General features: G+C 41.6%; 1 protein-coding gene across 1 annotated transcript; it reads left to right on the forward strand.

Annotated features, from left to right (window-relative positions):
- Positions 1-1,421: 1,421 nt before the first annotated feature.
- Positions 1,422-24,905, forward strand: LOC130917301 (sodium- and chloride-dependent GABA transporter 3-like). The gene is made up of 14 exons (XM_057838554.1): positions 1,422-1,581; positions 1,638-1,772; positions 2,434-2,574; positions 2,725-2,800; positions 8,501-8,633; positions 8,705-8,839; positions 8,911-9,014; positions 13,090-13,214; positions 13,330-13,442; positions 15,291-15,428; positions 23,065-23,167; positions 23,504-23,604; positions 24,465-24,635; positions 24,758-24,905. The coding sequence occupies exons 1-14, from the start codon at positions 1,422-1,424 to the stop codon at positions 24,860-24,862; spliced, it is 1,740 nt and encodes a 579-aa protein (XP_057694537.1). The 3' UTR covers positions 24,863-24,905.
- The last annotated feature ends 1,816 nt before the right edge of the window (positions 24,906-26,721 follow it).

Here is a 26,721-nt window from a genome sequence, read left to right on the forward strand (position 1 = left end):
ACATTACTCTTACTCCGCTACTTTGGGTTACATTAGCCATGACATTTTTCGGTCTTTATTCTACATATTTACTGTATTTTTGCCAAAGATGTCAACAGCGGCTCGACCAATTTCAACAATGAGACGTCGCAGCAATACTCACATGACTCTATAATACCAATCAGACACCAGCTTCCCCCTCTATGATCACCTGTTCAATCACGTGGCATCTTTGGAGCTTCTTTAAAACGTCTTTTAATATCATATTATATTAAAGGTTTTCTCTACTAGAGGGCGCTTATGCTCTTTGGTCGAATGATACTTCATTTCTGTAGATTTTCTTTCTCTCGCTAGAATTTAAATTTTTATCGTATTTCTTTGGCTTAATGTGGTTAGGTAATAGGTGATAACACAGTATAATAATAACAACAGTTTGTTTGGATACATTTGTGCTAAGAAAAAAAAAAAACATAGTTTCAAAAGAAAACAAAACATTGTAAGCAGTTACTCACAATGTTACTCATTATTTGAAAATTCTTTTCACCAAATACTTTTTTTTACGTGTACTTGAGTACATTTTTGGATGACTACTTTTGCTTATACTTGAGTTACATTATTTTGAAGTAACACTACTCTTACTAGAGTAAATTTTTTGGCTACTTTATCAACCTCTGGATATACTCCCTTCATTATATTTTATATTTGTGCCATATTGCCTCAAATTGATAGCATCATGTTCAACAGAACAATCTGAGAGCAGATTAAATATCACTTCCAAGAACGCAGTTTAGTTACTAGTGGTAGAAAACAATGAAGCGTCAGATGGATTGGTTCATTGGGTTAAAAATCACATTTGTGTGTGCAAGTCAGCCATGGAAAAATACTTTAAAAAAACAAACAAACCCTGAGCCATTGTTACGTAACCTATTAAAAACTAGTAACTTTAGCTCTAAGTGATTCATTTGTTTGAAAACGTGACTTATACTCAGGCCAAGATGCACTTCATAAAGGGAAGAGGACATTCGGTAGGGTGGACTTTCTTCTGCCTGTTAGTGACATTGTGGGCCTCGCCAATGTGTGCGGTGTCTGCATTTATGCTATAAAAAAGGTAGTAGGTCTTTGATTCATTACAGTCATATTTGTCCAAAATACACCGACAATAGATGTTTTACCGTACAGAGACGAAAATGTCATTGTTTACAAATTGTGCATGCACCTTTCAATATAGGGGATTATCTTTTTGGCATTTAATTTACAGTTCTGTAAAAGAAATGTAGTTATGTCTTGTACAGGCTGCAGATAATTGACATTTCTACTCAGAACTGATTAACTGTTTGTCTCGTTGTTCATTATGTGATAAGAAATTTCAAGTAACACAGGGCAGCAGTTGTCATCAGCAAGTGTGTTGCTCAAAGACAGGATTCACGTCAAGCTGATAAGGAATGTGGAACAAAAGACGGATTTTACAGCCAGCCCAAGATGCAGTTAAGGAGAGAGGACACTGGGGCAGCAAGTTGGAGTTTCTTCTGGCTGTTGCTGGGAACATAGTGGGCCTGGGCAATGTATGGAGGTTTCCGTACTTGTGCTATAAAAACGGCGGCGGTAAGCAGTCTAAAAAAAAGTTGTAAATATCACAGAAGACTATACGTAACATTTAGGTGCATTTTTGGTGCCGTATTTTGTGTTTGCGGCGACATGTGGTGTACCGCTCTTCCTTATGGAGACCACCATGGGCCAGCACACCCAAGAGGGGGCCATCAGCTGCTGGAGGAAGATGTGCCCACTAGCGGAAGGTTTGCAATATTCCCCGATGTTCAAGACTGTCATTCTAAAACAAAAAAACGTATTTTCGTTTCTTTCTTTGTTGTTGTTGTTGTTGCGTTTTTTTTGTTTTTTTTTTATAATCAGGACAGTGCACAGGTTTATTGAGGTCAAAACACTGAGCGTACTTTATGAGTGAATCTATCCATTTATTCAAACTCGTTGATACTTTGTCGTGGTTTAGAAGACAGCACCCATTAACTGCATTAGTTACCATTCACCCAAAATTGCTGACTCACTCGATACACTTTCACAGATGATGGACAGCCGTACAAAATATAGATATTGTGATTCATCATATTGCCATCTGTCACTGTACAGCATTATTCGTATTATTATGTAATATTGTTATCTGTCCTGAATGTGTATCTTATTTGATACGGTAATATATTGGTTCGATTTTCTTTTATGATACGGTATCTCTGAGACACCATCAACTGTCAACACGGTAATGCTTTGTCGCCTCAACTCTTATGATTCAGTATTTGACCAGTGTATTTAATGAATTCATACGGTACCAAAAAAATCTGCATCATACTGTATATGCTGCTGGCCAGATGAATTCCTCCTTTCTTTATGAAAAGTTATGTAGTAAAGAGACTCCATAAATCTGAAATGCGTGATGTGTGCCAGGTATCGGCTATGGTGGGCAACTGATCCAGCTGTATAGCTGCATGACCTACATTATTATTCTGGCCTGGGCTCTCTTTTACCTTGTGTTATCCTTCAACTCTCCACTACCCTGGAGCACGTGCGACAATTACTGGAACACAGGTGAGGTCTGGACACATTATGAGCTTCACGTTGCACGTCCGTATACACCTCAGGCAAATCTACAGCACACCTGCACACCATCATTAAACCATTTATCTGTATATGCTGTACTTAAGTGTGCTTTAAAATGAACACCTGTTATTCTTTTAGAAGATTGTCTGGATGTTACAACAATGAACCACATGAACTACAGCAAAGGAACCTCAGCAGCAACGGAATTCTGGGAGTAAGGAAGTAATATGCTAAAACAGCGGTCCCCAACCTTTTTTGCACCACGGGCCGGTGTGATATGGGCCTTTTTTTCATGAAGCGGCAATGTGTGGCAGAAAATTACAGTAATTATAAAATAATAAAATGAAAACGAACATTAAATGTATGGAAATTTTAACCCACAATACGCTATATCAACCTTTTCTTTAACAGCGGCGTCTACTAAAACTTAAATAGAGGCAAATATCGTTGGTGACAGGCATAATGAGTTCTTCTCCAGTCATGAAAGGTTACTTGGCTTTAGCAAAATGGTTCGCCACGAGGTAGGATGCACTCAGTGTATTTGATTTTGTTGCCTCATTTGCTAGCTTTTAGGAACATATTATGCTGAATGGACTTGGTTGTAAGCTCCTGTTCTGGCTCAGCAGGTGGCCTTTTCCCATAGACGGAGTTTGACTTTTGTGGCAGGGGGGCCAAAACATGTTTATGACCCCAAAACACGGTGTCAGCAATAAAATTAACTTACAAGATATGCTTGGTTAGTAGTTTAGCCCATGATTGTAAATACAGGAATCCCAGCTATGTGTGTGTGGGTGTGTGAGTGCACGCATTTTTTCTGTGGAGAAGTGGACAAGAGATATCCAATTCAATGGCAAGTTTTTCCAGTCACAAACGAATATTCACCGTGGTGAGTTTGAAAATAGCGGCAGACAAAACAGGAGACGGCATCATTTTTGACTGAATATTCCAGCCAGGAATATTTATAATCATACATTGAATTTTTTTAGGGGAATTCTAAATAAGGCTGCTTATGACAGCTATGCTTTTGGCCAATGACATCGTCCATTGAATATGGTACGCCCGGTTGTCTCTTTTGTACAGTTAGTGTCTTTAGTGGGACAAATTGAAACTCAGCTCACCAGTTTGGCAGTGCTCTCCGGTGTTTCACGGTCCACATCTTCAATCCTTGGTTCTTGCTCAGTAGTTGCTGCCGCTTTTGAAAGCTTAGGTTTAAAAAAAAAAAATTGTATATGCATCTTGTTTCTTCTGTCCTCAGGTGGTTTTGGCTAAGCAAAGCAAATGACCGTCTCTGAGGTGCTAGTCACATGATCTTTCTGAAAATCAATTTGACCCACAATAAAAATATATTTTTTTGTTCATCCGTTCGTCCATCTGTCCGTCCATCCGTCCGTCCATCCATCCATCTATCCATCATCTACCGCTTGGGTCGGGTCGCGGAGGCAGCAGTTTTAGCAGGGAAGCCCAGACTTCCCTCTCCTCAGCCACTTCAACCAGCTCCTCTGGCGAGATCCCAAGGCGTTCCCAGGCTAGCTGAGAGACATAGTCTCCCCAGCGTGTCCTGGGTTGTCCCTGGAGCTTCCTGCCAGTGGGACATGCCCAGAACACCTCTCCAGGGAGCAGGGCCGGCCCAGGCCATTTGGGGGCTCTAAGCAAAATAATGCCAAGGGGCCAATAGTTTTGTAAAAATGTATTAAAATTGTAACTTAATGTGCATCTTTCTTGATTCTTGATCTCATAACTATATACACGACATTGCCAAGCATTACCTTGAATTGTACATTTGGGGAAATCATCATCTTGTGAAAAGGACGGCACTCCACCTCTAATTCAAAGATACTTCTCAGTTGCGCCTTTGAATCATCCAAAGTACAAAATATGATTACATGGAACAAAATTTAGCCCAGGAAAATATTCGTCAACAAAAACGTGTACAGTGGGGAGTGCGCAACAAATTAAGTAGATTCACCATAGGCTGATACATGACATACTACTTGATAATAATGTCCGATATAAATCAAATGACTACACTAGGACAGTTGATTTTCTCCAGGGTATTTTGTCGACTATTTTTTATACCTGTCCACATTTTTTGGTCACGTTACGTCATCGCTACTCCCTCTAGACTGTCATTATTTGGTGATCACTGTTTTTTTCGTGATCCCAATTAAACGCATCACACAGGAGGGAGAGTGAAAGGGAAAGCACGCTCTGTTTTTACGTGCCGGCGCCGTGTTGTGATTGAAGTAAATTTTTATAAAACAACGGAAGCCTGACATCATTACTTGGGATGTTACAATAGATGCTCAGTTGCGCTCTCACCCATTGGAAAATAACAAATAGAAGTATATGTTGTGGCGCTGGGTGGCTGGAAGCCGCAAGCAGGCTGCTTGTGCATAAAAGTGGCGATCCTGGTAGTGGTAACAGTTTTGACAGGCTGTCTTGTAAAAAAACAAAACTGATCACGCACCTCTTTAACTGTGGGTACCACGCAGGTTTTCGGGATTTCATTTTCCTCTTTGCAGTTTTTATATACAGTACTTATGTTCGGTCGGCATTGAGTTGGGAGGGGCCAGCCAGGCAGCAGGCTGATCGGAGACAACTTGGGAGACGAGCTCTAAAAAACGCTCATCTCCACTCCACCTCATCCGCGATGGGAGGACCCCAAATGGGCACTGAATTGAAGCATATTATTGAGACGTAGTTTGAAGGTTCAAGAAAAATGTGTGGAAAAGAAAAGGGCAGCAATGCAACGTCGTGATCGTCCGCCTCCATTGTTTACGATGCTGTCATGCCGCACTAAAAACAGCGACGGCATGACGTCCCTTGCTGAGTATCCAATTATTGTACGGTGACAGCAGTCCATATTCGGCGGCGCGTAGGGTAACATTACCTGCCTTCATTAAACCGTCTAACAACTAATCCATACGAGTGTAGCCGACATGTAGTATAGTCCAAGTAATTACACGTTTAAGTCCATGATCCGTCCTAGTGTAGACGTAGCCTATATCTACGCTCTCCAGTCCAAATGCATATTATGCCAATATTTCGTTTGACTATAATCAGCTGAAGCCGTACATTTGCCGTTGCCGACAGGTGGTAACTTGCTCAGCTTTACTTGATTCGCTCCGGGCCTTCGCCAGGCGGCTAATGGCAATTACCTTACCAGTACGACATATTGACAAGCTTAACTGACAACAACGTTCAAGTCGGAGTGTCTTGCACAACAACATCGACAACATGCTGTATAACCTTGATTCTGTTGTTTCTTTTGTTCGCCGATTTTCTTCTTCTTTCGTCTCTCTGCTCCAGATGGATGAATTCTCTTCGACATATTCGTGCATCTATTTTCTAAGCAAGTTTGAGCACCAATCATGGCAAAGCAGGTTTAACGTCACTCTCCAGGTTGCCAGATTGTAATGACAAGAAAATGGATGTTTGCATAGATAAACGGCAATGTGTGCCACATTATTCACGATGCTCTATTTAACAACGTATAAAAGGAGGTTGCCAGATTGGGGGCCCCATTGTGGTGGCCCTAGGCATCTGCATAGTCTGCGTATAGGCTGGGCCGGCCTTGCCAGGGAGGCGTCCAGGAGGCATCCGAACCAGATGCCCGAGCCAACTAGACTAGCTCCTCTGGACGCGGAGGAGCAGCGGCTCAACACCAAGTCCCTCCCAGATGACCGAGCTTTTCACCCTACCGAGCTTCTCACCAGATTGTTTTTGTTCATTTTATTATTTTGTTGTTGTTTATTTTATTGCTTTAAAACTTTGATAGACAACATTTTACCGGCAAAGTCTTAATTTTAAATTAATATATTGGAAAGTCAATTACATGCAATGGCATTTTCGGCCACCGGGGGCCCCCCCTAATTTTCGCGTATGCCTTTCCCCCGTAAAAAAGCTGTCCAAAGATGTCTGTTTTTCAGTAATCTCCACTATCGTGTGGGTTTATTATTTCTGGGAACAAATCTGATGCGCCTACGTCATTATCAAGGACAAGCGCATATAGATATAAAAAAATAGATGCTAAATGTCAGCTCTAGTGGATTTCAATGACGACTGCCTGTTCAGTTTTATTACTAATCGGAGGAAAACGACCGGAAGTACCCCATCTGCCATTGCTGAGGTGTGCCGCCCACAGGACAAAGCCAACAGCAGTTAATGTTACACTCTAAAAAATGATTCATGAGGCTAGTTGGTATGACTTTAAAACATGAGCTTTTTCAACATAAAAATGACTTTTTTTTACTATTCATTGTTTTATTAAGTTGGTAACTTCTTTTATGGAGTTAATCAAAATTAAATATTAAGAAAGACGTATTAACTTAAAAGTATATTGTTTTTGAATAAGCTTTTCTGCTTTCACGTAACAAAGCGAAAGATTAAGTGAGTGAAATTTAATTTCTATTCCATTATTAAGTTGGTGCAACTTCCTAAATTCCCATCACATGTGCATATTACCATGGGAAAAGAATTGGCCATTTTCTGCCTTACAATATTTGCAGTTTGAAAGAAAATGAAAACAGATTTCATTACCATACATCAAGCAGCATACTCAAAAAATTACAAAAATGTTTACAACATTTAAATAAATTATCTTAAAACAGGAGTTACTTTTCAATCACCCTATATTGTTTGTACATTTGCAAACATTTTGTTGTACACTTGTTTTGCACTGTGTGTCGTTGTGCCATATCTGTGTTTTAAAGTACTGGAAGTACACTTTTCGTTTATACCTGCACCTGAAGTGAACTGTTGACAATGTTTAGGATGTTTATATTGGTTTTGCTCTGCACTTTTATTTTGTCCATTCTTTTGAGTTTTGAAATATATATATTTTTTCCAAATAAAACTGGAGTTGCCATGTCCAATTTATTTTAGAAAACCAATATACTCTTTGGTGGCACGGTGGCTGAGTGGTTAGCACAACCGCCTCACAGTTCTGAGATCAAGGGTTCAATCCCAGGCTTCGGCCTTCCTGTGTGGAGTTTGCATGTTCTCCCCGTGCCTGCGTGGGTTTCCTCCGGGAACTCTGGTTTCCTCCCACATCCCAAAAACATGCATGGTAGGCTGATTGAGCACTCTAAATTGTCCGTAGGTATGAGTGTGTGCCTGAATGGTTGTATGTGTCCTTGTCCCCTGCAATTGGCTGGCAACCAGTTCAGGGTGTTCCCTGCCTACTGCCCATTGTTAGCTGAGATAGGCTCCAGCACCTCCGTGACCCTCGTGAGGAAAAAGCGGCATGGAAAATGAATGAGTTACTCTTACTCAATAAATTTAAGTACCATTTTGCATCAACTTTTGAGTTGAGATGAGAAATTAAAGTGAAGGAGTTATAGCAACCTAAATGAAGTAGTTTTATTTCTTATTAATGCTAAAACTTGGACTTAAAAATTGAGTTGGTTCTACACAATAAAGCTTGTGGAGGACAATAAATAATGATGGTTCAACTATACTAATTGAGTTAGTCCAGTTATAAAATTTATAAGGGAAGTACTTAATCATTGCTTAGTTGAATTTACTTAAAAAATTAAATGCAAATTGTTACAACATTTTTTTAAAGTAGAGCCAGTGGATTTTTTTTTAGAGTGTACTGTTTACATTGACTGACGCTGGACTGCTATAGTTGTGCAAACACCTCAGTAATGGCTAGGTGGCTATGGTGGGCAACTGAGGGTGACGTACACAAATCTCTCATCTCTAGAGTAGACAGGCATATTGATGTGTCAAAAGGGAAACAGTGCAGATTGCGGTCGTTAACAAATTATTTATTAGCATTTCTACACGGCCGGTCAGCAAATGCCCCACGGATTGGTACCGGTCCCCAGTCCTGTGGTTGGGGATCACTGTGCAAAATACTATATGTGAATTTTTTTTATCTGACATGAAATTTTTTCACCACCCTGTCCAGACGTCGAGTGTTGAAAATTTCAGGCGGTATTAAAGAGATTGGCACCATCAGGTGGGAGGTCCTACTGTGCCTCCTGGCTATGTGGGTCATTTGTTACTTTTGCATATGGAAAGGAGTCAAATCAACCGGAAAGGTGAAGGCAATCAAACTGCATTAAAACAACTCAAATGCCCTGACAGTCTTGTGACTTTTCATTTCGTCCAGGTTGTGTATTTCACTGCCACGTTCCCTTACGTGATGCTCCTGATTCTTCTGATCCGAGGGCTCACTCTTCCGGGAGCAAGACAAGGAGTGGAGTTCTACCTTCTGCCCGAGCTGTCGCGACTTACAGACAGTCAAGTAGGACTATGTTACATGCGGTTTGATAGCAGACGAATATACTCACTGGCAGTGGGCGTCTTTTTAAATAGGTGTGGTTGGACGCTGGTTCACAGGTCTTCTTCTCGTACAGCATCTGTTGTGGAACCCAGGTTGTACTGGGCAGCTACAACACTCACAGCAACAATTGCTACAAGTAGGTTAGAAGAAATGTATCAAAGAGGATTAAGGATTGAAAGGTAGCTGGCCCTGATGACTCACATGATGAGGTATGGAAACATTTCAGTGGGGTGGCTGTGGAGATTTTGACTGGGTTTGTATGAGATCTTTGGAGAACATTTTTTGGTTTTGTTTGAGAAGATGCTTGATGAAGGAAGAGAAAGTCCATTTTTAAGCCTATGGTAATGCGCAGATAAGTGGGAATTTTTAAAGACTAAAGTTAAAGGGAAAGACAAAACTTTAATCATATACATCCCAGCAGACAGAACCATGTTTGATAAATTGGAACGCCGACCGGCCTGCCATGGATTACAGTTTTTCTATGGATGGGATTCCATTTAAAAAAAAAAAAGCACTTTGTAATTAATTAATTTTGATTAATCACATTTTAATTGCACAACTCTATTTGGCCCCCCCTAAGTAAAAGTGATTTTAGTGAACAACTTAAAGAAAAAAAGTCTTAAATAACATTATTATGTGAATTAGAATCATATTTTGAAACAATTCGACAATATACAATAATTTAGCAAAGCGCAGATGACGAGAAATTAGTCTTTTAATCTGCCGGTTAGCCACGCCTACATCACAGGGCTCTAGCGTCCCCAACAGGTGGATGACGTCAGCGGGAGACTGGGCTCAGCGGTTTGACTATGCAGCCCATTGAGGGTGAATTATTCAGAACGAGGAAAACGCGACGAAGAGAGCCGCAAAATGTCATTGTTTCAGTCTCTCTACTCCAGTATTTTTACAGGATATTCTTTTTATCCAAGTATTTTCCCCAATTGCTAAATAAATGGCATGGTCATGACAAATAACAGTTTTGTGCTAAATGGAATATGAAATAATAAAAATGCACTTATTCAGGACCACATGGCAAAATTACTCCATAATGGTCAAAACTGTCGACTTCACCTTTACTGTCGCACCTCCCGAACGATATTTTATGACACCTTAATCGGACATATGTCATTTCCCTTCCCCGGCTTCGGAGAATGTAAACAAACCAAGAGGCGTGACAGCTAGCCGACATGCTAACCCGAACCGAGTGATGTTTCAAAGTCTTCGAAGCGGAAAATCACACACAACTAGCCTGGATTATTTGACATGACGACTGGGTTGTCGATTGTCTTCGTGGAACGGCAAACTGCCCGGCGGAGAGCAATTTACGGTTCGTTCCCCGGAGGAGGGCGGCTGCAGTTGTTGTGCAGCTAACGTGCAGCTAATGTGCACGAGGAGAGCTTTTTACATGCCTATCAATGATCAAACGTAAGTAGTCCTTTATTTTAAAAAAAGTTTGTAGTGTTTACTTTGTAATCGCTGTATTAATATTTGACATAATACAAAACAAGATGTTTACTCACTTCCTCTTACGTCCAATAGTCCCACAGTAGTAGGGCTTGGCCAATATCCACGGTGAATGGGAACCTTTTGAAACTCCAAAAAGTTGCACACGCCTCTCCCTCATAAAGTAAGATTTTTCTGCAGCCGTTTGGCTGGCGTGATGTGAAAAATAAACGTATTAATCCGCAAAATCAGCTGAATCCTTAGTCCTCATACACAACAGTACGGCTGTTTAGTGAAGAAGATGCCTTCACCCGTACACGTCACAGCGCCCTCCTCCTCAATGCAAGACCGAAGTCAGAAGTCACTCATTTTCATGGCACGGGATTCAAAAAACTAAATAATTATAGCGATCGCTTCCACACAGTGCCTGTGACACAAAAAAGCATGTTTATTTCACATCACACACGGTATTTTATGCTCCTAAATGAAATGGACAGCTTGGATGTGTGTGGACTCAATCGATATATTTATTCGATTTTTTTAATCCCACGCCATGAAAATGAATGACTTCCGGCCAGAGTCTGGACTGAGGAAGAAGGCGAATGTGATGTCAGTGGACTAATCATCTTCGCAATACAGCCATTAACATAGTATGCAGAAGGACTGCGGATTCAGCTGATTTTGCGGATTGATTTGTTCATTTTTTGCGTAACACCAGCCCAATGTGCTGCAGGCTTTTGTTGCTACACGAGGGAGAGTGGTGTGAGGCTTTTTGGGTTTCCAAAAAATCCTGTTTACCGCGAAGAATTGGCAAAACAAGTCCGACAATCTGGAGACCATTGGATGGATGACGAAGTGAGTAAGCTACGTGTTTTATGTTATGTCAAATACTGGGATCATGGCAAACGTTTTAATAATGAGGTGGCTTGCAATTTGTGGGTGACAATGCTCCCTGTCCACCGAGAAGGGCACTGGGCTGACGCCCGGTGGCTTGTTGCACACCATGGTCGCCGGCCGATAAAAGGCATGTTGGCCTATAGAGCGCTATCGTCGGCTTGGACCCGAAGAGCCCCCTGCTCTCATCTCCAGTTCTTGATTGTGTCGAGACTTCCACCCCCCTCGGTCCTCTTCACGTGCCCGCCTATAGAGGACTATACTCGGCTTGGGCTGGGGGAGCCACGCGCTCCGACATCGGCTGGTTTGTCCACCGAGAATGCGCCATTTTCGACGTTCATTCCCCTCTGGAACCCCAGCGACGAGCACTGCTTGCCTGCAGGGACCGCAGCGGAACGACGAGCTGAAACTTGCTCTCAGCCGGGGAATGGCCGATCGGTGAAGACAATCACCCCCGCCGCCGTGTGTGACATGAATCGGGTAGTTTTGTGTGATTTTTCCTTTTTGAAAGGCGAGGAAGGGAATCGGAAGAGCTGCTTGGTAAAGGTTAGAATGTCGCCTAGTTCTCACGCCTTCTGTTTTGTTTACGCTCTTTCCTCCATCTCCGAAACCGGGGCAGGGAAATGACAAAATAACTCTGGTGGCATTAAATACCGTTCGAGAGGTTTAAGACGTCGGCAGTTTTGACCAGTATGCAGTAATTTAGCTCTGTCGTAGTGAATAAACGCATTTTTGATATTTCATATTCCATTTAGCACAAGACTGTTATTTGTCATGACCCTACAATTTATTTAGTAATTGGGGAAAAATAATTGGATAAATATAATATCCTGTAAAAATATTGGAGTAGAGAGATAGAAACAATCATGACATTTTGCTGCTCTCTGTCGCATTTTTCTTGTTTGGAATCCTCCTCCTCCATTGGGCTGAATTCTAAATCAGCTGAAATCATTACTCTGCTGACGTCATCACCCAGATGGCGGCGCCTGAGCGCAATAATGACAGGAGTAGCTAAACGGCACACTGAAACACTAATTTCTCGTCATATGCACTTTGCCAAATTGTCGCATATAGTTGAATGGTCTCAAAATATTTTAATTCACATAATAATGCTATTAAAGTTTTTTTTTTAAATGATGTCACAGGCACTTTAATCAAATGTACACAGACACAAACATTGTTAACACTTAATGAATGCATTTAATCAGATTTCCATCTGAAACAAATAAACTAATTTTACTTTTTTTACCTACTGTTCCTGGCGTCCAGGTTGGAATAATTCTGTTTTCCTGCTGAGTGTGTATTACCACCAAGTTGGTGATGTCCTTGTAGATAGATGCTAAAACATGTACTCGTCTGTCAACGTTCATTCAAAATAGTTGGAACTCTTATTTATTTATTATAGAGTAATTTTAAAAAAAAGTGTACCGACTTATATTAAACATATTTAGTAAACATCGACTAAAACCAGACAAAATCAGTCTTGAGTTTTCGTAAACAAAACTTAGAACACAAACACATTTTGAGATGAATTATTATCCAAAACTCTAAGCCTAAAACGAAAATCAAAAGGGCTAACTAGGCTAATTACACATAATTGTCACACATTGTGACGAAAACTATTGTGCATTTCCGTCTTGTCAGACGAAAACTGGCATTTGTCTAGTTATGTTTGAGTCTCCCAAATATGTTTTTAGTTCGTTATCGTCTCATCGTCTTCATGAAAAATGTGTTCGTTGACTAAGTATTTCCGATAGTGTCACTGTTGACGTAAACAACACTGACGTGGAACATATGGGTACAAAGAGTCCCTTTGGACTAACTTATTGTTTGAAACCATATAGCTAAAAAATATGAATATTTTTGTGTTGCAGGGACTGCTTATGGCTGTGTTTACTGAATAGTGGTACGAGCGTAGTTGCGGGCTTTGCAGTGTTCTCGGTGCTAGGATTCATGGCTCACGAGCAAGGTGTTTCTATTGCAGAGGTGGCCGAGTCAGGTAAACTTCAAATCCTCTCAACCATGAGTCTACCGTACTCCCCCAAATACTGTATTGTCTATTTCAGATCATTTGATTGTGACATGTTAAAGTTAAATGTGGTTGTTGTCAACAGGTCCAGGATTGGCATTCATCGCGTATCCTCAGGCAGTAGCCATGATGCCCCTGCCTCAAGTTTGGTCCATATGCTTCTTTGTCATGATCATCCTCTTAGGCTTGGACACACAGGTTATTTCTACTTATAAAGGATACGATATGGGTTTTGCTGCAAATAGCGAAAATCTTTTAACGTTATTGCTAACTGATGCATACTAAAAAGATGTTATATTTAGCAGTAGATACTGTTATAGTGACAGAGCACCACTTCAGTGTTATTTACGCTCCTCAATTTACTTAGAACATAATTTCACAACACAAATATGCCACATGACGGGGTCGAATGTGTATTCCCATTGATTTTATTAGAGAAAAAAAAGTTTGTTTTCAGCAAATAACGGGGTACTGTCAAGATTGCTCAAAAAGTCTCCCTTTAGGTGAATTTCAAATTCAGAATCACATATAGACCCTACTCACATGACGTCACAACCACGCCTCCGCGCCATGTTGTCCATCTACTTGTCGTGTTGACGCATTACCGCTACGTAAATTCTTCCTATTATTGCGTGTTTTTCTGCTCGTTAACGTTAATAATCAAAATGGTGAAGCCGTGTGTGGCGGTTGGTTGCAACAACAGAGAAGATAGCAAGGAGACTTGAAGTTCTACCGTATCCCGAGAAACCCGGAGAGGAGAGCGAGATGGACTGCTGCAATTCGACGAGAAAACTGGGCTCCAAACGATTACCACGGATTATGTAGTAGTCATTTTATATCTGGTAAGATGCATCTAATATATATTCAGAGGGTTTTGGGCTGACAACCACAATTAAGATCATTGCAAGGCTAATCGCCGACAACATACAGTTTCAAATTCAAGATGCTTATTTCTTCCACCATCATTACATTTTGAATAATATTTAGCTGGTACCAAGTGAAAGAAGCTGGCCTCGTCTACGGATCATCAGTTAAACAGGTGTGTCCAAACCTTTTGCAAAGGGGGCCAGATTTGGTGTGGTAAAAATGCGGGGGGCTACCTTGGCTGATTTACATCGAACAATATATTTAAACAAATGTTAGCAAGCCCTTCTGTGTGTCACATTTGCTTTATTATTTTTTTAAATTCATAATTTCAACAGTGTCGTCTTTGTGGCGTTCTCTTTCGACACTCGGGCTCTTGCGAAATACTGCTGCTGTGAAATGAAACTAGCTTCAAGTTGCTATAATTTCTCGCTGCGTATCTTCCCTGTAATGTTGTACATGTCAGCGTGTCTTGTTCGGTAATATTATCGCGTCACATCGAACTCTTTGAAAACAGCGACTGTCTCTTTGCAAATGAGGCAGACACAGTTGTTGCGTGTTTTATTGAAGAAATAGTCCAATATCCACCTATCCTTGAAGCGTCGGCCATCGCAGTTAACTTTTTTTTTTTTTTTTATTGTCGCCATTTTAGAAATCACACATTGTAATGTTGCGTAGAGTGCCGTTTTTCAAAGTTTCGTGAGAATAGGTCGAGCTTCTGTGGAAAAGATAGTTGTAGATATCAGGGTAGCAGATGTCAGGCAGAGAGGGCAAAGACAGCGGGTCGAAAAATATCGATTTAGGCATCAAATATGGATCTGGCGAATGGAAAGACTGAAGCTTTTCCACATAACGCCTTTTATGCAACGCATCCAATGAGTTTACAGCGTCTGAAAGCACCGGGGCTTCCATGAAGTGCACTATAAATTGCACGACAAATTGAAACCAATGAGAATACGGATAAACAAAGACGGACAATATGGCGGCCGGATACAGCGACACATCATTCTGTGACGTGGGTGAGTAGGGTCTATAGGCTTGGTTTCCAGTTTTTTGTAAGATTTTTGTTTGTTGGTGTGTAGTGAGATTCTCTCCCTGGCTTAGCGAACGTTAAGAAAACCATAATTTGAGGTCGGTCTTTTTGTTTCATTTAGCCTGAAAATGGTTCTTCTCTGTCTGCAGTTTGTTGGCATGGAGGTGGTGATTACATCCTTCTCAGACATATTTCCAAAAGTGATGCGCAGGGCGGGCAGGCAGGAACGTTTCGTCTTGCTGTTCTGCCTCACGTGTTTCTTTTTGCAGCTCATCATGATCACTGAGGTGGAAATATTTTCTTGCACTGGTTTTAAATTAATCTCACAAATATATACATATACATTAGTTGTAGTCCTTGTAGAAAGCAAGCAGCGGCTCACTCCCGAGTACATTTTCTAGAAAATATTATAGTGAGGTATTTTAAAATATTTTCATGGGACTTCACTGACAAACACTTTTCTAAATACTAGTCAGTAAAAAGCTTTCTTATTTCTGTGAAGAATACACTAACATGAAAAGTGAAATGTCTGTATTAGGCCCAACAGGCCAGTTTCCCTCCTGAGTGTTATGTGAATCGGTGGTTTTCCCAACATTTAGATGTAAATGGGAGCAAATGTAATAATTTTTTTTTTTTTTTTTTTTAAATCACTCTTGTGCTCTCATAGGGGTCACTGAAAGTTCAATAAAAAAATAGATAAAAATGGCCTGCCCATTGCTGGAGAATTGGACCTCCCACCATAAACCAAATTTGGACTTTATCACTGTATGTAACTGTAACAAAAGTGTCTCCTCAGTGTTGTCACATGAATATATTTACCGATGATTAAATATTTGCAAAACTCCGAGCGGGATAGTTTTCTAATCACTGTTGAGTAGGGATGGGAATCGAAATCCGATTCCAATTCCGAACCGGTTCCCAGTGTATCGATGCCTAGACATCACAATGAAAAAGCCTTAACGATCCCTTTAACAATTTCTAAAGACGCGTATTGCGTCATCACGTGACGTGTCTTATTGTCCAGACGCATCAAACTAGCATGGCGCCAAGAACCACTCGGTCCAAAGTTTGTCTACATTTCATCAGGAAAGAGGGTGAAAATGAAAGGTTACAATGGTTTAGCACGAGCATTGCAGCCGTAAACATAACAATGACAGCACGTAGCTTCAAACGCTCGAAAGTGTGTCTTCACTTCACAAGAAAAAAATTACAACTAAGCGACTTACAGTCATTGCAAGGTGGAGATAACTGCATCAGGAGGGAATACGACTGTCCTCACCGAGACGCTAAGACTCAGTCCTGGCTATACAGCTAGCTAAACTCCCAAATGACAATGCAGAAGACGTTGGTATAATTTGCTGACTTTATTCAACCATCACTTGAAGAGTGAAACTAAAAATAGAAATGAAACAAATCAAGATGGACAAGATGGCGGATGGGACGGCAGCAGCAAGCTCCGGAGCTGCGGCTTTTTCCAGAGTACGTCTAAAACCGGAGGTTTTCCAGATGATCGACGGGAAAATCATAGTTGAGGATGAACTTTTACACTTCCTGGCTATGAAAATACGAACTTTAAGTCAGGATGAAATTGTCATTTTGGCTACCAACTGTTTCGATTCCGACTGGATTGAAGCCTCAAAAAAAACGTTGTTTGAGCTTTGCCCAACTACACAGCGGAATATTTCGCACAAAGGTGCGCAAAAAGACGCGAATAACATTAAAAGCTGTCTCAAAGTCCTGAATGAGTGTGGTGACAATGTCCCACGGTTTGTCTCACACTATCTCGATGAACTCCCGCCAGTGACATTTTCAAACTTGGACGTTTGTAGCATTCTCCGGAAAGTGGAGCAGCTACACGCAGAGGTTTCTGCATTGAAGAGTGCGCGACATCTGCAGGCTGAAGCCAGTGATAATCTGCGCTCTGTCGTGGTGGAAGTAACCCGCAGGGTCACTGACCTGGAAAAGCCCGCCGATCACGGCTGCACTGGGCAGATCGCATCGATGAGGCGTCCTAGTGAGGCGAATTCTAGTGCTAGTGCTAGCGCTAAGAAGGCTAATGACAGCTCTGTGGCGGACCGGAAGCGCTGTGCCGGGAGAACAGCTAAACGCGCTGTTGCCGGTAACTGTGGAGGCGGCTACCTCAGCAGTTACATCGGGGTCGACGACGTCTCCTCCCGAATCCCCAAAGTGGCGACCGGTGCCACACGGGGCTCACGCGACACTAACTTGCCAGCAGTGCCAAGGCAATCTGGCAAAGCTATTATCGGTACTGGATCATCTGGGAATATCAAAGTGGTCAAAACGAAGATGGTGAGTGTCTTTGCAACTAAGTTCTCTCCTGAACTAGACACTGATACTCTGAGCGCTCACCTCGAGTTGAAACTTTGTCAAGAGGTGACATGTCATAGGATCGCAACAGTGAATTGAAGATATGCATCATTTAAAATTTCTGCTGAGTGCCAGGATGTCTGCGACATGTATAACACGGAGCTTTGGCTGGAGGGAGCGTTTGTTCGGCGCTTTTATGAGCCACGTGAACATGCAAATGTTGCTGGAGCTGTGAATGCGCCGGTAACTGCCGCGAGAGTCTAACCCTATGCTATGGATCTAAACGTACTGTTTTACAACTGCCGTGGCCTGCGCTTGGGTCAGAGCACGGAGGATATAGCTCGCCGCATTGTTGTGGATCAGTTGCTAGGGCACTGTGACATTCTGTGCCTACAGGAAACTTTTCTGGCGAAACAGGACTTAGAAGGGCTAAATACGCTCAATGATAACTTTCATGGCGCCAGTGAGTCTTCTACTGACCTCAGTCTGGGTATAAGAAGGGGCAGAATAACTGGTGGCGTGGCGGTTTTATGGAATAAAAGACTGGACTCTGTGGTCAATGTCCTTAGACTTGGTGTAGATTGGTGCATTGCTTTACACTTGGCCAAGTCTGACAAAGAATTCCTAATTGTGAATGTATATCCCCCATACGATTGTCGGGATAATGTTGAAGATTTTATGGATAAGCTGGCATTTATTAGTTCATTTTTGATTAATGTAAAATACACTAATGTTTTTATAGTTGGAGATTTTAATGCTGACATTTCAGACAACGGCTCTCTGTTTGCCAACCACCTAAATCATCTCTGTAGAGATAATGAATTAGTTTTTTCCAGTAGGGAGCTCTTACCCTCTGGTAGCTACACTCATATAAGTGAGGCATGGCACACCACATCTTGGTTGGATCATTGTATCGCTACTGCAGATGCGCACTCTTCCCTGGCACAGATGGAAATTCTATATAATATGTCTACCTCCGATCATATCCCGGTTAAGATGGTTATTAATTTCGCTAATGTTCCTGATACAGTTAAAGCCAAGAACAGCGTTAATCCAGATCTAGTAGTCTGGTCCGCTCTTTCAGACGATAGCATTACGTCCTATTTTTTCCGACACCGATGTACTGTTGAGCAAATTGTATCTGCCCAAGGAAGCAGTTATGTGTAGAGATGATAACTGTAGTAACCTTAAACATAAAACAGATGTTATGGACATGTACAATCACATCGTATCAGCTCTCCTTTCTGCCAGTAAACCCCTCGCTAAACTTAAAAAGAGGGGTAAAGTCAGGCCTGTCTGGAATACTTTTGTAGCCGGATTTTATGCTGAAGCCTGTGAAGCTACCAAGTCTTGGGCTTTGGCTGGTAGACCCAGGCAGGGCCCTACATTTGAATACAATAAGCTCACAAATGCAAAATATAAGTATGCAATTCGCTACATTAAAAAGAATGAGCAAAATTTGAGGGCTGACTCCATGGCCAAGAAGCTTTTACGTAAAAATTCTAAAGACTTTTGGAAGGAGGTGAGGTTTGCTAAAAATTGCAAGCCCTCCTTACCCTGTACGATAGATGGCTTCTCTGGTGCAAATGATATTGCAGCTTTCTGGCGACAGCATTATAAAAATTTATTTAACTGTGTGCCAAAGGATGCCTATCAAGCAGGCAATGTCAAAGAGGTGTGCACATTTATGACCCATGAGGTGTGTCAGGTTATAAAGAACTTATTAGTTAATAAATCCACAGGTATGGACTTTATATCTGCTGAACATATGAAGCATGCTAGCCTGAGGCTTGCTCCGCTTCTCGCACTTTGCTTTACATCCTTTATGGTTCATGGCTGTCTTCCTGAATCTATAATGTCAGTGCTGCTAGTCCCTGTCATCAAAAACAAAGCAGGAAAAGTGAACAGCTCTGACAATTACAGACCCATCGCCCTCGCTAGTGTCCTCTCTAAGGTTTTTGAACTCCTCCTACTAGAGAGAGTTAATGCATCAATAAGCTCAACGGACAATCAGTTTGGTTTTAAACCTAAGCATGGCATGGATATGTGTATTTACGTTTTAAAAGAATTGGTAAATACATATATAAGTAAAAACTCCTCTGGGCTTATGTGTTTTTTAGACGCTTCCAAGGCTTTTGACCGTGTCAACCATGGAAAGTTGTTTGAGAAATTAAGCCAAGCAGGTGTTTCTAACGATATTTTAAGAATTCTGTCATATTGGTATGCACACCAAACAATGCAAGTGAAATGGGATGACTGTGTGTCTGCCCCTTTTCACGTCACCAATGGGGTTAGACAGGGGAGCGTTTTATCTTCAATTTTATTTAATTTTTATATGAATGATTTGTCAAAGCAGTTAAGTAAATGTAAAACTGGCTGCATGGCTGGTGGGTTGGTGGTGAACCATCTTATGTATGCTGACGACTGTGTTCTTTTTAGTCCAAGTTCAGCTGGTCTCCAGCAGCTGCTCACTGTGTGTGCCAGGTACGGGGAGCTACACGATATAAAATATAATGATGCTAAGAGTGTCGTCATGATCGTAAGATCAAATGGGGATAAACAGTTGGTCTTCCCTGACTTTAAGTTGGCTGGTCAAGTATTAAAGTCCTGCAGTCAGGTGAAATATCTCGGCCATATGATCACCGACACGCTGACAGACAATGAGGACATATTTCGCCAATGCCGTTCGTTATATGTCCAAGCTAATATCCTTTCCCGTAAATTTGGTCACTGCTCCGATGAGGTCAAGGTGGCCCTTTTTCAGGCCTATTGTACATCACTCTACACTGCGCATCTGTGGTCTAATTATAACAAAGGACATTTCCAGAGACTGCAAGTGGCATATAATGAGTCCCTAAGAATTTTGTTAAAAAGGCCCAGATGGACCAGTGCTTCAGCAATGTTTGTAGCAGCTCGGGTGAATACCTTCCAGTCTGTTTTAAGGATATACATGTTTAAGTTTATCAGTCGTCTGAATGGTTCAGAAAATGTGATTGTGTTGGGCCTGACCAACATTTTGTACAGCTTTACACGCTACTTGTCTCGGTTTTGGAAGCACTGGTATACGTGCCTTTTCAATGTGGGTCGTTAGGAGACCCAGTGCTGTGTTATTGTTTTACCATTTCTTTATTTTATTTTATTTTGTCTTTTAATCTATTGCTGTGTTGTGTTGTTGGACCTTGAGTCTGTTAATAAAAATCTATCTATCTATCTATCTATCTATCTATCTATCTATCTATCTATCTATCTATCTATCTATCTATCTATCTATCTATCTATCTATCTATCTATCTATCTATCTATCTATCTATCTATCTATCTATCTATCTATCTATCTATCTATCTATCTATCTATCTATCTATCTATCTATCTATCTAAATCAATTCGGTCCACAATGACAAAAAGGTTCGCATCAACATAAATCAGCGATGATTACCTGCTAATACAGTAATAACACAAACAGTTAGCATGCGTTCGCTAGCATTAGCACATCGTTCAAACCAATACACAACTGGATTTAAGTGTCCGATCGCGAGTGGAAGCACACAACAACATCGCTTTCACAAGGAGAATCCGTACTAGCTGAAGCAAACTTACCTCCAATAGCAACTCGAAGAGACCAGTTAAGCGTGATAGCATTAGAGAAGTCATTGAGAGTAGTAGAGGCAAACCCAAGATGTCAGGTTGCTACAGCAGAGGTCAAGCAACGTACAAAGAAGAGAGGTTGGAAGGAGAAAGCATCAGTCGTGTGGAAGGCAATCTTTGGCGATGTATCACCACAACCATTCCCAAGCTCAACCCCTCCGTGGATGGAGACTGGAGAACCCAAGTTTAAACTCGAAGGTGTCAAGACGAGCACGTCAGAAGTAGACCGTAAAGCAGCAATGTCTAAATTATCAAGAGATTGGACAAAATACGACATCACAATTTACACTGACAGATCCACGTCGAATTCGAATGAAAACGGGGGAGCCGGTATCATATTTACGGAAGGTCCACTAGGGAACCCGGTTGTCAAAAGGGAGGAGAGTATCCCGGCTGGCAAATGGCGTTCTTCATATCAAGCAGAGCTGAAAGCAATAGCGTATGCAATGCAAGAAGTAGCGAAAGAAACCACACTCCAGAATGTGAGGATAGTGTCTGATAGCAAAGCGGTGCTGACACTCATCCAGAATCTGAACCAGACCATGATGTTGACAAGCAACGAAGAACTAGAGATACTAGACTCGAGAGCTTGAGAGATTGTAGACAGAAGGGATGCCAAGTGACGTTCACCTGGTGTCAAAGCCACTGCAATATCAAGGGGAACGAACTAGCAGATGAGAAGGCAAAGGAAGGTACTACAAAAGACCAGAGCCATGTTAGTATCCTGTACGAGACAGCGAAGTCGGCAATCCGAAGATACACAAGGAGAGATTATGTCAAGAAACCCCAACTCAAAGAAATCTACGGTGAGAGGGGCGAGCTTCTAAACAGAAAGGACGAGAAGACCCTTAGTAGGCAAGATCAGGTGACTCTAAGCCGCTTGAGGAGTGGTCATCATCCTGATCTCGGGTACTGGCAGCATAGGATCGGCAGCGGCAATTCAACCATCTGCCGTGGGTGTGGGATGGGGGATGAAACCGCTGTGCACGTGATTACTGATTGTCCAGCTATCGGCCCATCGACGCGAGGCCTCCTTGTCAACCCGGAACGTATGGCCAGAGACCCCCAAAGCAGTACTCCAGGTGTGGCATAAGTGGAAAGCCAAAGTGCTAGCTGAACAGGGGACAGACCAGTAATAGGAGGGGAAGCCGGAAAAAGTTGCCATCCAACATTGCTTAACAACAACAACACAAAAGATGATACAAACAGGCGTTGCCTCTGTAGATATTTTACAAACATTAACAAAGAACGTAGGATCGTGGCAGTGTTTCCCTCTCTCACTAACTCGCTTGGATGCTTTGTAGCTGCACTTCTTCGCGTGTAAGCGCGCTCTTCTTCACGTGAGCGCGTTCTTCTTCGCGTGAGGAAGCGCAAGGGCGCCCCCACTTGAGTGTGAAAGCACACTCAAAACTAAAAGGCATGCATTTCAACATAATGGTAAATAATACACTTTAACACATATTGCCAAAGGCAGAACAACGACCTATATGCCAATATATAACTTTTTGAAAATTATTTCTATTAGACAAATGTTTCAGTAAAATGTTACACATTCTTGTGTACTGTATTTGCCACTTATTTCCACAGTTAACATTGAGACCTTGGGCCTTTTTTGACTTCGTTGTGAGTTCGTAAGGTTGTGACTTCTGATTAAATAAACTCAATGCCAATCAAAACGTTTGTTATTCTTTTCCCCCAAATTAGAATCGATAAAGAATCGAATCGTTAAGCAATATCGATAAGGGAATTGGAATTGTGAAAATCGTATCAATTCCCATCTCTACTGTTGACAGATCAATAGTTGCACTGGAAGATAATTAATTAAGATATACTGTACCTATACACGTTTATCAGATTTAGAAGTTTCAGCTAGTCCTATATACTTTATACTAATATAACTAATATTGTGGCCAGTAAGTACAAATAATTTCCACCGGTGTCGTCCTTAGGGAGGGATGTATATCTTCCAGATTTTCGACTACTATGCTTGCAATGGAGCCTCCATCCTATTTCTGGGTGTGTTTGAAACCTTGGCAGTGGGCAGGATATTTGGTAGGTTGATTGGTCATGTCTTTGTTTTGTTGGATTACTGTGGGTCATTTGTGACTTCATAGCAAGAAGGACTGCAAACATTCATAAAGAGCTTTACAGTGGAATCTGTGATACTTTGTTGGTAAGGTAGTGTTGATTTGTTTAAACAGCGACTCACCCTGACAGTCAAAGGGAGTCATTACACCCCCAAAATTAAGTAAATGGCCCTAAACACTGGTCGCACATAATTCACATATTTTTCCTGTGTCAGATTTTGCTTGCCATTTTAAATGGCTCGACAAGTATTTCCAATATGGACTAATTACTATGTGCCTTTACGCGTACTTCTCCATTAAGGAGCAGAGCGGCTGTGCTGCATCATCATGGACATGACAGGCGAACGTGCCAATCCGTTCTTCAAAATCTGCTGGCTCTACCTGACCCCTTTGGTTTCATTGGTAAGAGTTCCAACGAGGTACAGAAAGTCATTCAGCCATGTCAGGATAGCATTAGGTCAAAGGTGATGAGCAAGTAACCTCATGTGCAATACGGTATAGCAGCAGTAGTGCAATTTATGCCTTTGTTACGCAAAATAAAGTGACAGTTGAATGAAATGATGATTAATGTAACGTAGGCAGTGTTATGGAATAGTGAACGACAGCCTGTATGCAATGTACATATGAAGCCAGTGAGGCTACAACAGTGAGTAATATACAGTACTGTATATATTTTTTTTAATTATTAAATTTATTAGGATCATGGAAGCTTCCACTTGGGGAAAATATATACATACAGTATGTCTTGTATATACATAATACAATAAAAATATACAGAACTGTAGAACAGAACAGAGATGCCAATATTGACAGTCTAGCATTTGTGGAACTAAAAGTACATTGTTGTGGGGGCTCCAAGAAAATGTTTGCACTTGTCCTAGTTCTTGTAGCATGCAAGTTCTTACGGGTGGGTAGTTTGGCACCGTTTAATTTCTCGGCAGTCTTAATTGTCTGTTTCAGTCAGATTTTGTCCTTCTTTGTAGCAGCACCAAAATAGACAGTGATGGATTAGCACAGGACTGATTCATTGACTGCTATCTAGAAGGGCCTCAAAGCTCCTGTGGTATTTTGTTGTTAATTTGACAGCGAACGTTTTATGTCATTTTATTTTTGTCCAGCTGCCAGTATACAGTGTAGTTGAAAAGTATTATTTAATCACTATAGGCAGCAGAAAAAGAGGTCCTCAGAATTATAGTTTGCTTAGGTCCCTATGGAGGCCACACATAAATCCGTGCAGATGATGCTCCTCCCCACGCCCCCAGGGCTCTTTTATATATTCTCTAGTTGAGTACAAGCCACTGACATTCAACCGATGGTACGTGTACCCTACCTGGGCCTACGTGATGGGCTGGATGATGGCTCTCTCCTCTATCCTGCTGGTGCCGTTCTGGGCACTGTTCAAGCTGAGTACAGTCACCGGAACCTTCAGTCAGGTGGGCCGAGTACAAAATAGACTGTGGATTATGATTGAGAAAATACTTTTATAATAATTGTAATAGGAAATGGTTGTTTTGGACATATTTCAGTATAACAAAGTCATTTTTATCTATCTTAGCGTCTCCGTCAACTGTGCTGGCCCGAGCCTCCAGGTGGGACCCTGGACAAGAAAACAAAGCGAGCGAGAGCATTGCAACAGATCACTGAGGAGGACCTTGAATGATTGATTCTTTATATTGAATGTATGACAAAAATATTGTAAACACAAATCTCGGAAAGAGAATAAAATGACACCTGTGGTATGAAAACAGGCTATTTGAACAACACAATTGTTGATATTTTTCCTTCATTATGTTTTATATTTGTGCTATCTTGTGTCAAATTGGTAGCATCATGTTCAACAGAACAATCTGAGAGCAGATAAAAAGGAATCAAGTGACAGACAACAGATTCAGAGTCAGATGGATTGGTTCGTTGGGTGAAGAAACAATGGTATATGCAAGTCAGCCATGGAAAAATACTTAAAAAAACAAACCTTGAGTCATTGTTTAACCTATTAAAAACTTGTAAGTTTATCTTAAAGTGATTCATTTGTTTAAAGAGGTAAAGTGCAATCAACGTAACGTTGACTCTAAAATCGGCCATTAGCCTGCTGCCACTCCACCTATAAGGGAATTCATCTTTCAATCACTCCTAATTACCGCCACCTGCAATTTGTTACCAGCTGTGCATTTAAGGCACGACCTCCCAAAGTCAGTATCAGTTAGTAAACGATTCAGCACACTCCTGCTCGTCCTTTGTCCTTGACTGATCACCACTTCTGACCCAGCCTGTCCTGCTTGACCCGACTAAGCTAGAATTGCAGCCCGATCAACCTCCTCAGCCTGTTCTGCTTGACCAGACTATGCCAGCACTCCATTGAGCTCAACCTGTCCTGCTTGACCCGGTTACGCCAGATCTCCAGCCTGCTCACCCTGACCTACATGACCCGACTACCACCATCTCTCTAGTTCCTGTCCGTTTTCACTGCCTGCCAAAACGATGAAATAAAACCTGTTCTGTTTTGCACCTGACATCAGCATTTTTTTCTGTATTAGACGGTAAATATATACATTCATAGACTGTAAAGTCATTTTCCCGAATGATACCGTTAAAACACAGTATATCGTTAAAAACGCAGCATACTGCAGCTCCTCAGTTGCCTGCTCTTTACTGTGAATTCTGGTAATACAGGAATCAGGGGTCGCGTTAACCGGAAATTTTCCATCGTTGACCGGTTTTTTAAAACGGTGACGGAAAAAACTGAAGTCCGTCAGTCATTTTGACAGGTTGCAATTCACACCCCAGACCACAGGGTGGCACATTAATTAGCTATTGTCTCTCTTAATGCATGACGTCGTTGGCTATTCTGTCAGAATATTGTAGCGTAACCGGGGTCTGGCGGCGGCACCGTGATTGACACATCAACGCGAGGTTCTTATTGGTGCACCCGGTGTGCCAGCGCGTGATCCAATTGGTGGACTAGATTGCCGCCTGTGTATAGACAAGTTTTCGAGGTACCGGTTTACTTCCTTATGTCTTCCTTCCCCTTCCGTTTCCGCCTGTTTACCATTGAAGTCAATGGCGGTGGAATCGAAGTTGGAAGGTCTTTATACAAGATCCCGGGAATGTTATTTTGATGTAGGCGGGTGGAGAACCAAGCCAAGGCCTCCATGCTTCGTACCATGTCGATTTCCAAACCATGGGTGCTTGTACTCGTCATAAGGAGATGGACAAAACTGACAGCTCCTGCAGTCATGCCCCCGCTGTTATGGAAGGTAATGTGCTCTAAAAATACGAAACCTAAAATCTGGCGCATGAAACGACTTGTTGCCTTTGCTATTGATATTACGATGATGATTGTAATTACGAAGTTTAATCATTTTTACAACAACTAGCTTCTGCTACTGCTGCTAGCCGCCTGTTGCCAATCGTGTTTGAATGCACCGCATATATCCAAGTGTTACAAGTTTTTATTCGTTTGTTTACAGCTGGGAAATGCTGTTATAAAAGAGAAGACAACTTGACTTGTACGTTGATGGA

This window comes from Corythoichthys intestinalis, chromosome 6 (genome assembly GCF_030265065.1).
Source record: "Corythoichthys intestinalis isolate RoL2023-P3 chromosome 6, ASM3026506v1, whole genome shotgun sequence".
In the NCBI taxonomy this organism is placed as follows: domain Eukaryota; kingdom Metazoa; phylum Chordata; class Actinopteri; order Syngnathiformes; family Syngnathidae; genus Corythoichthys; species Corythoichthys intestinalis.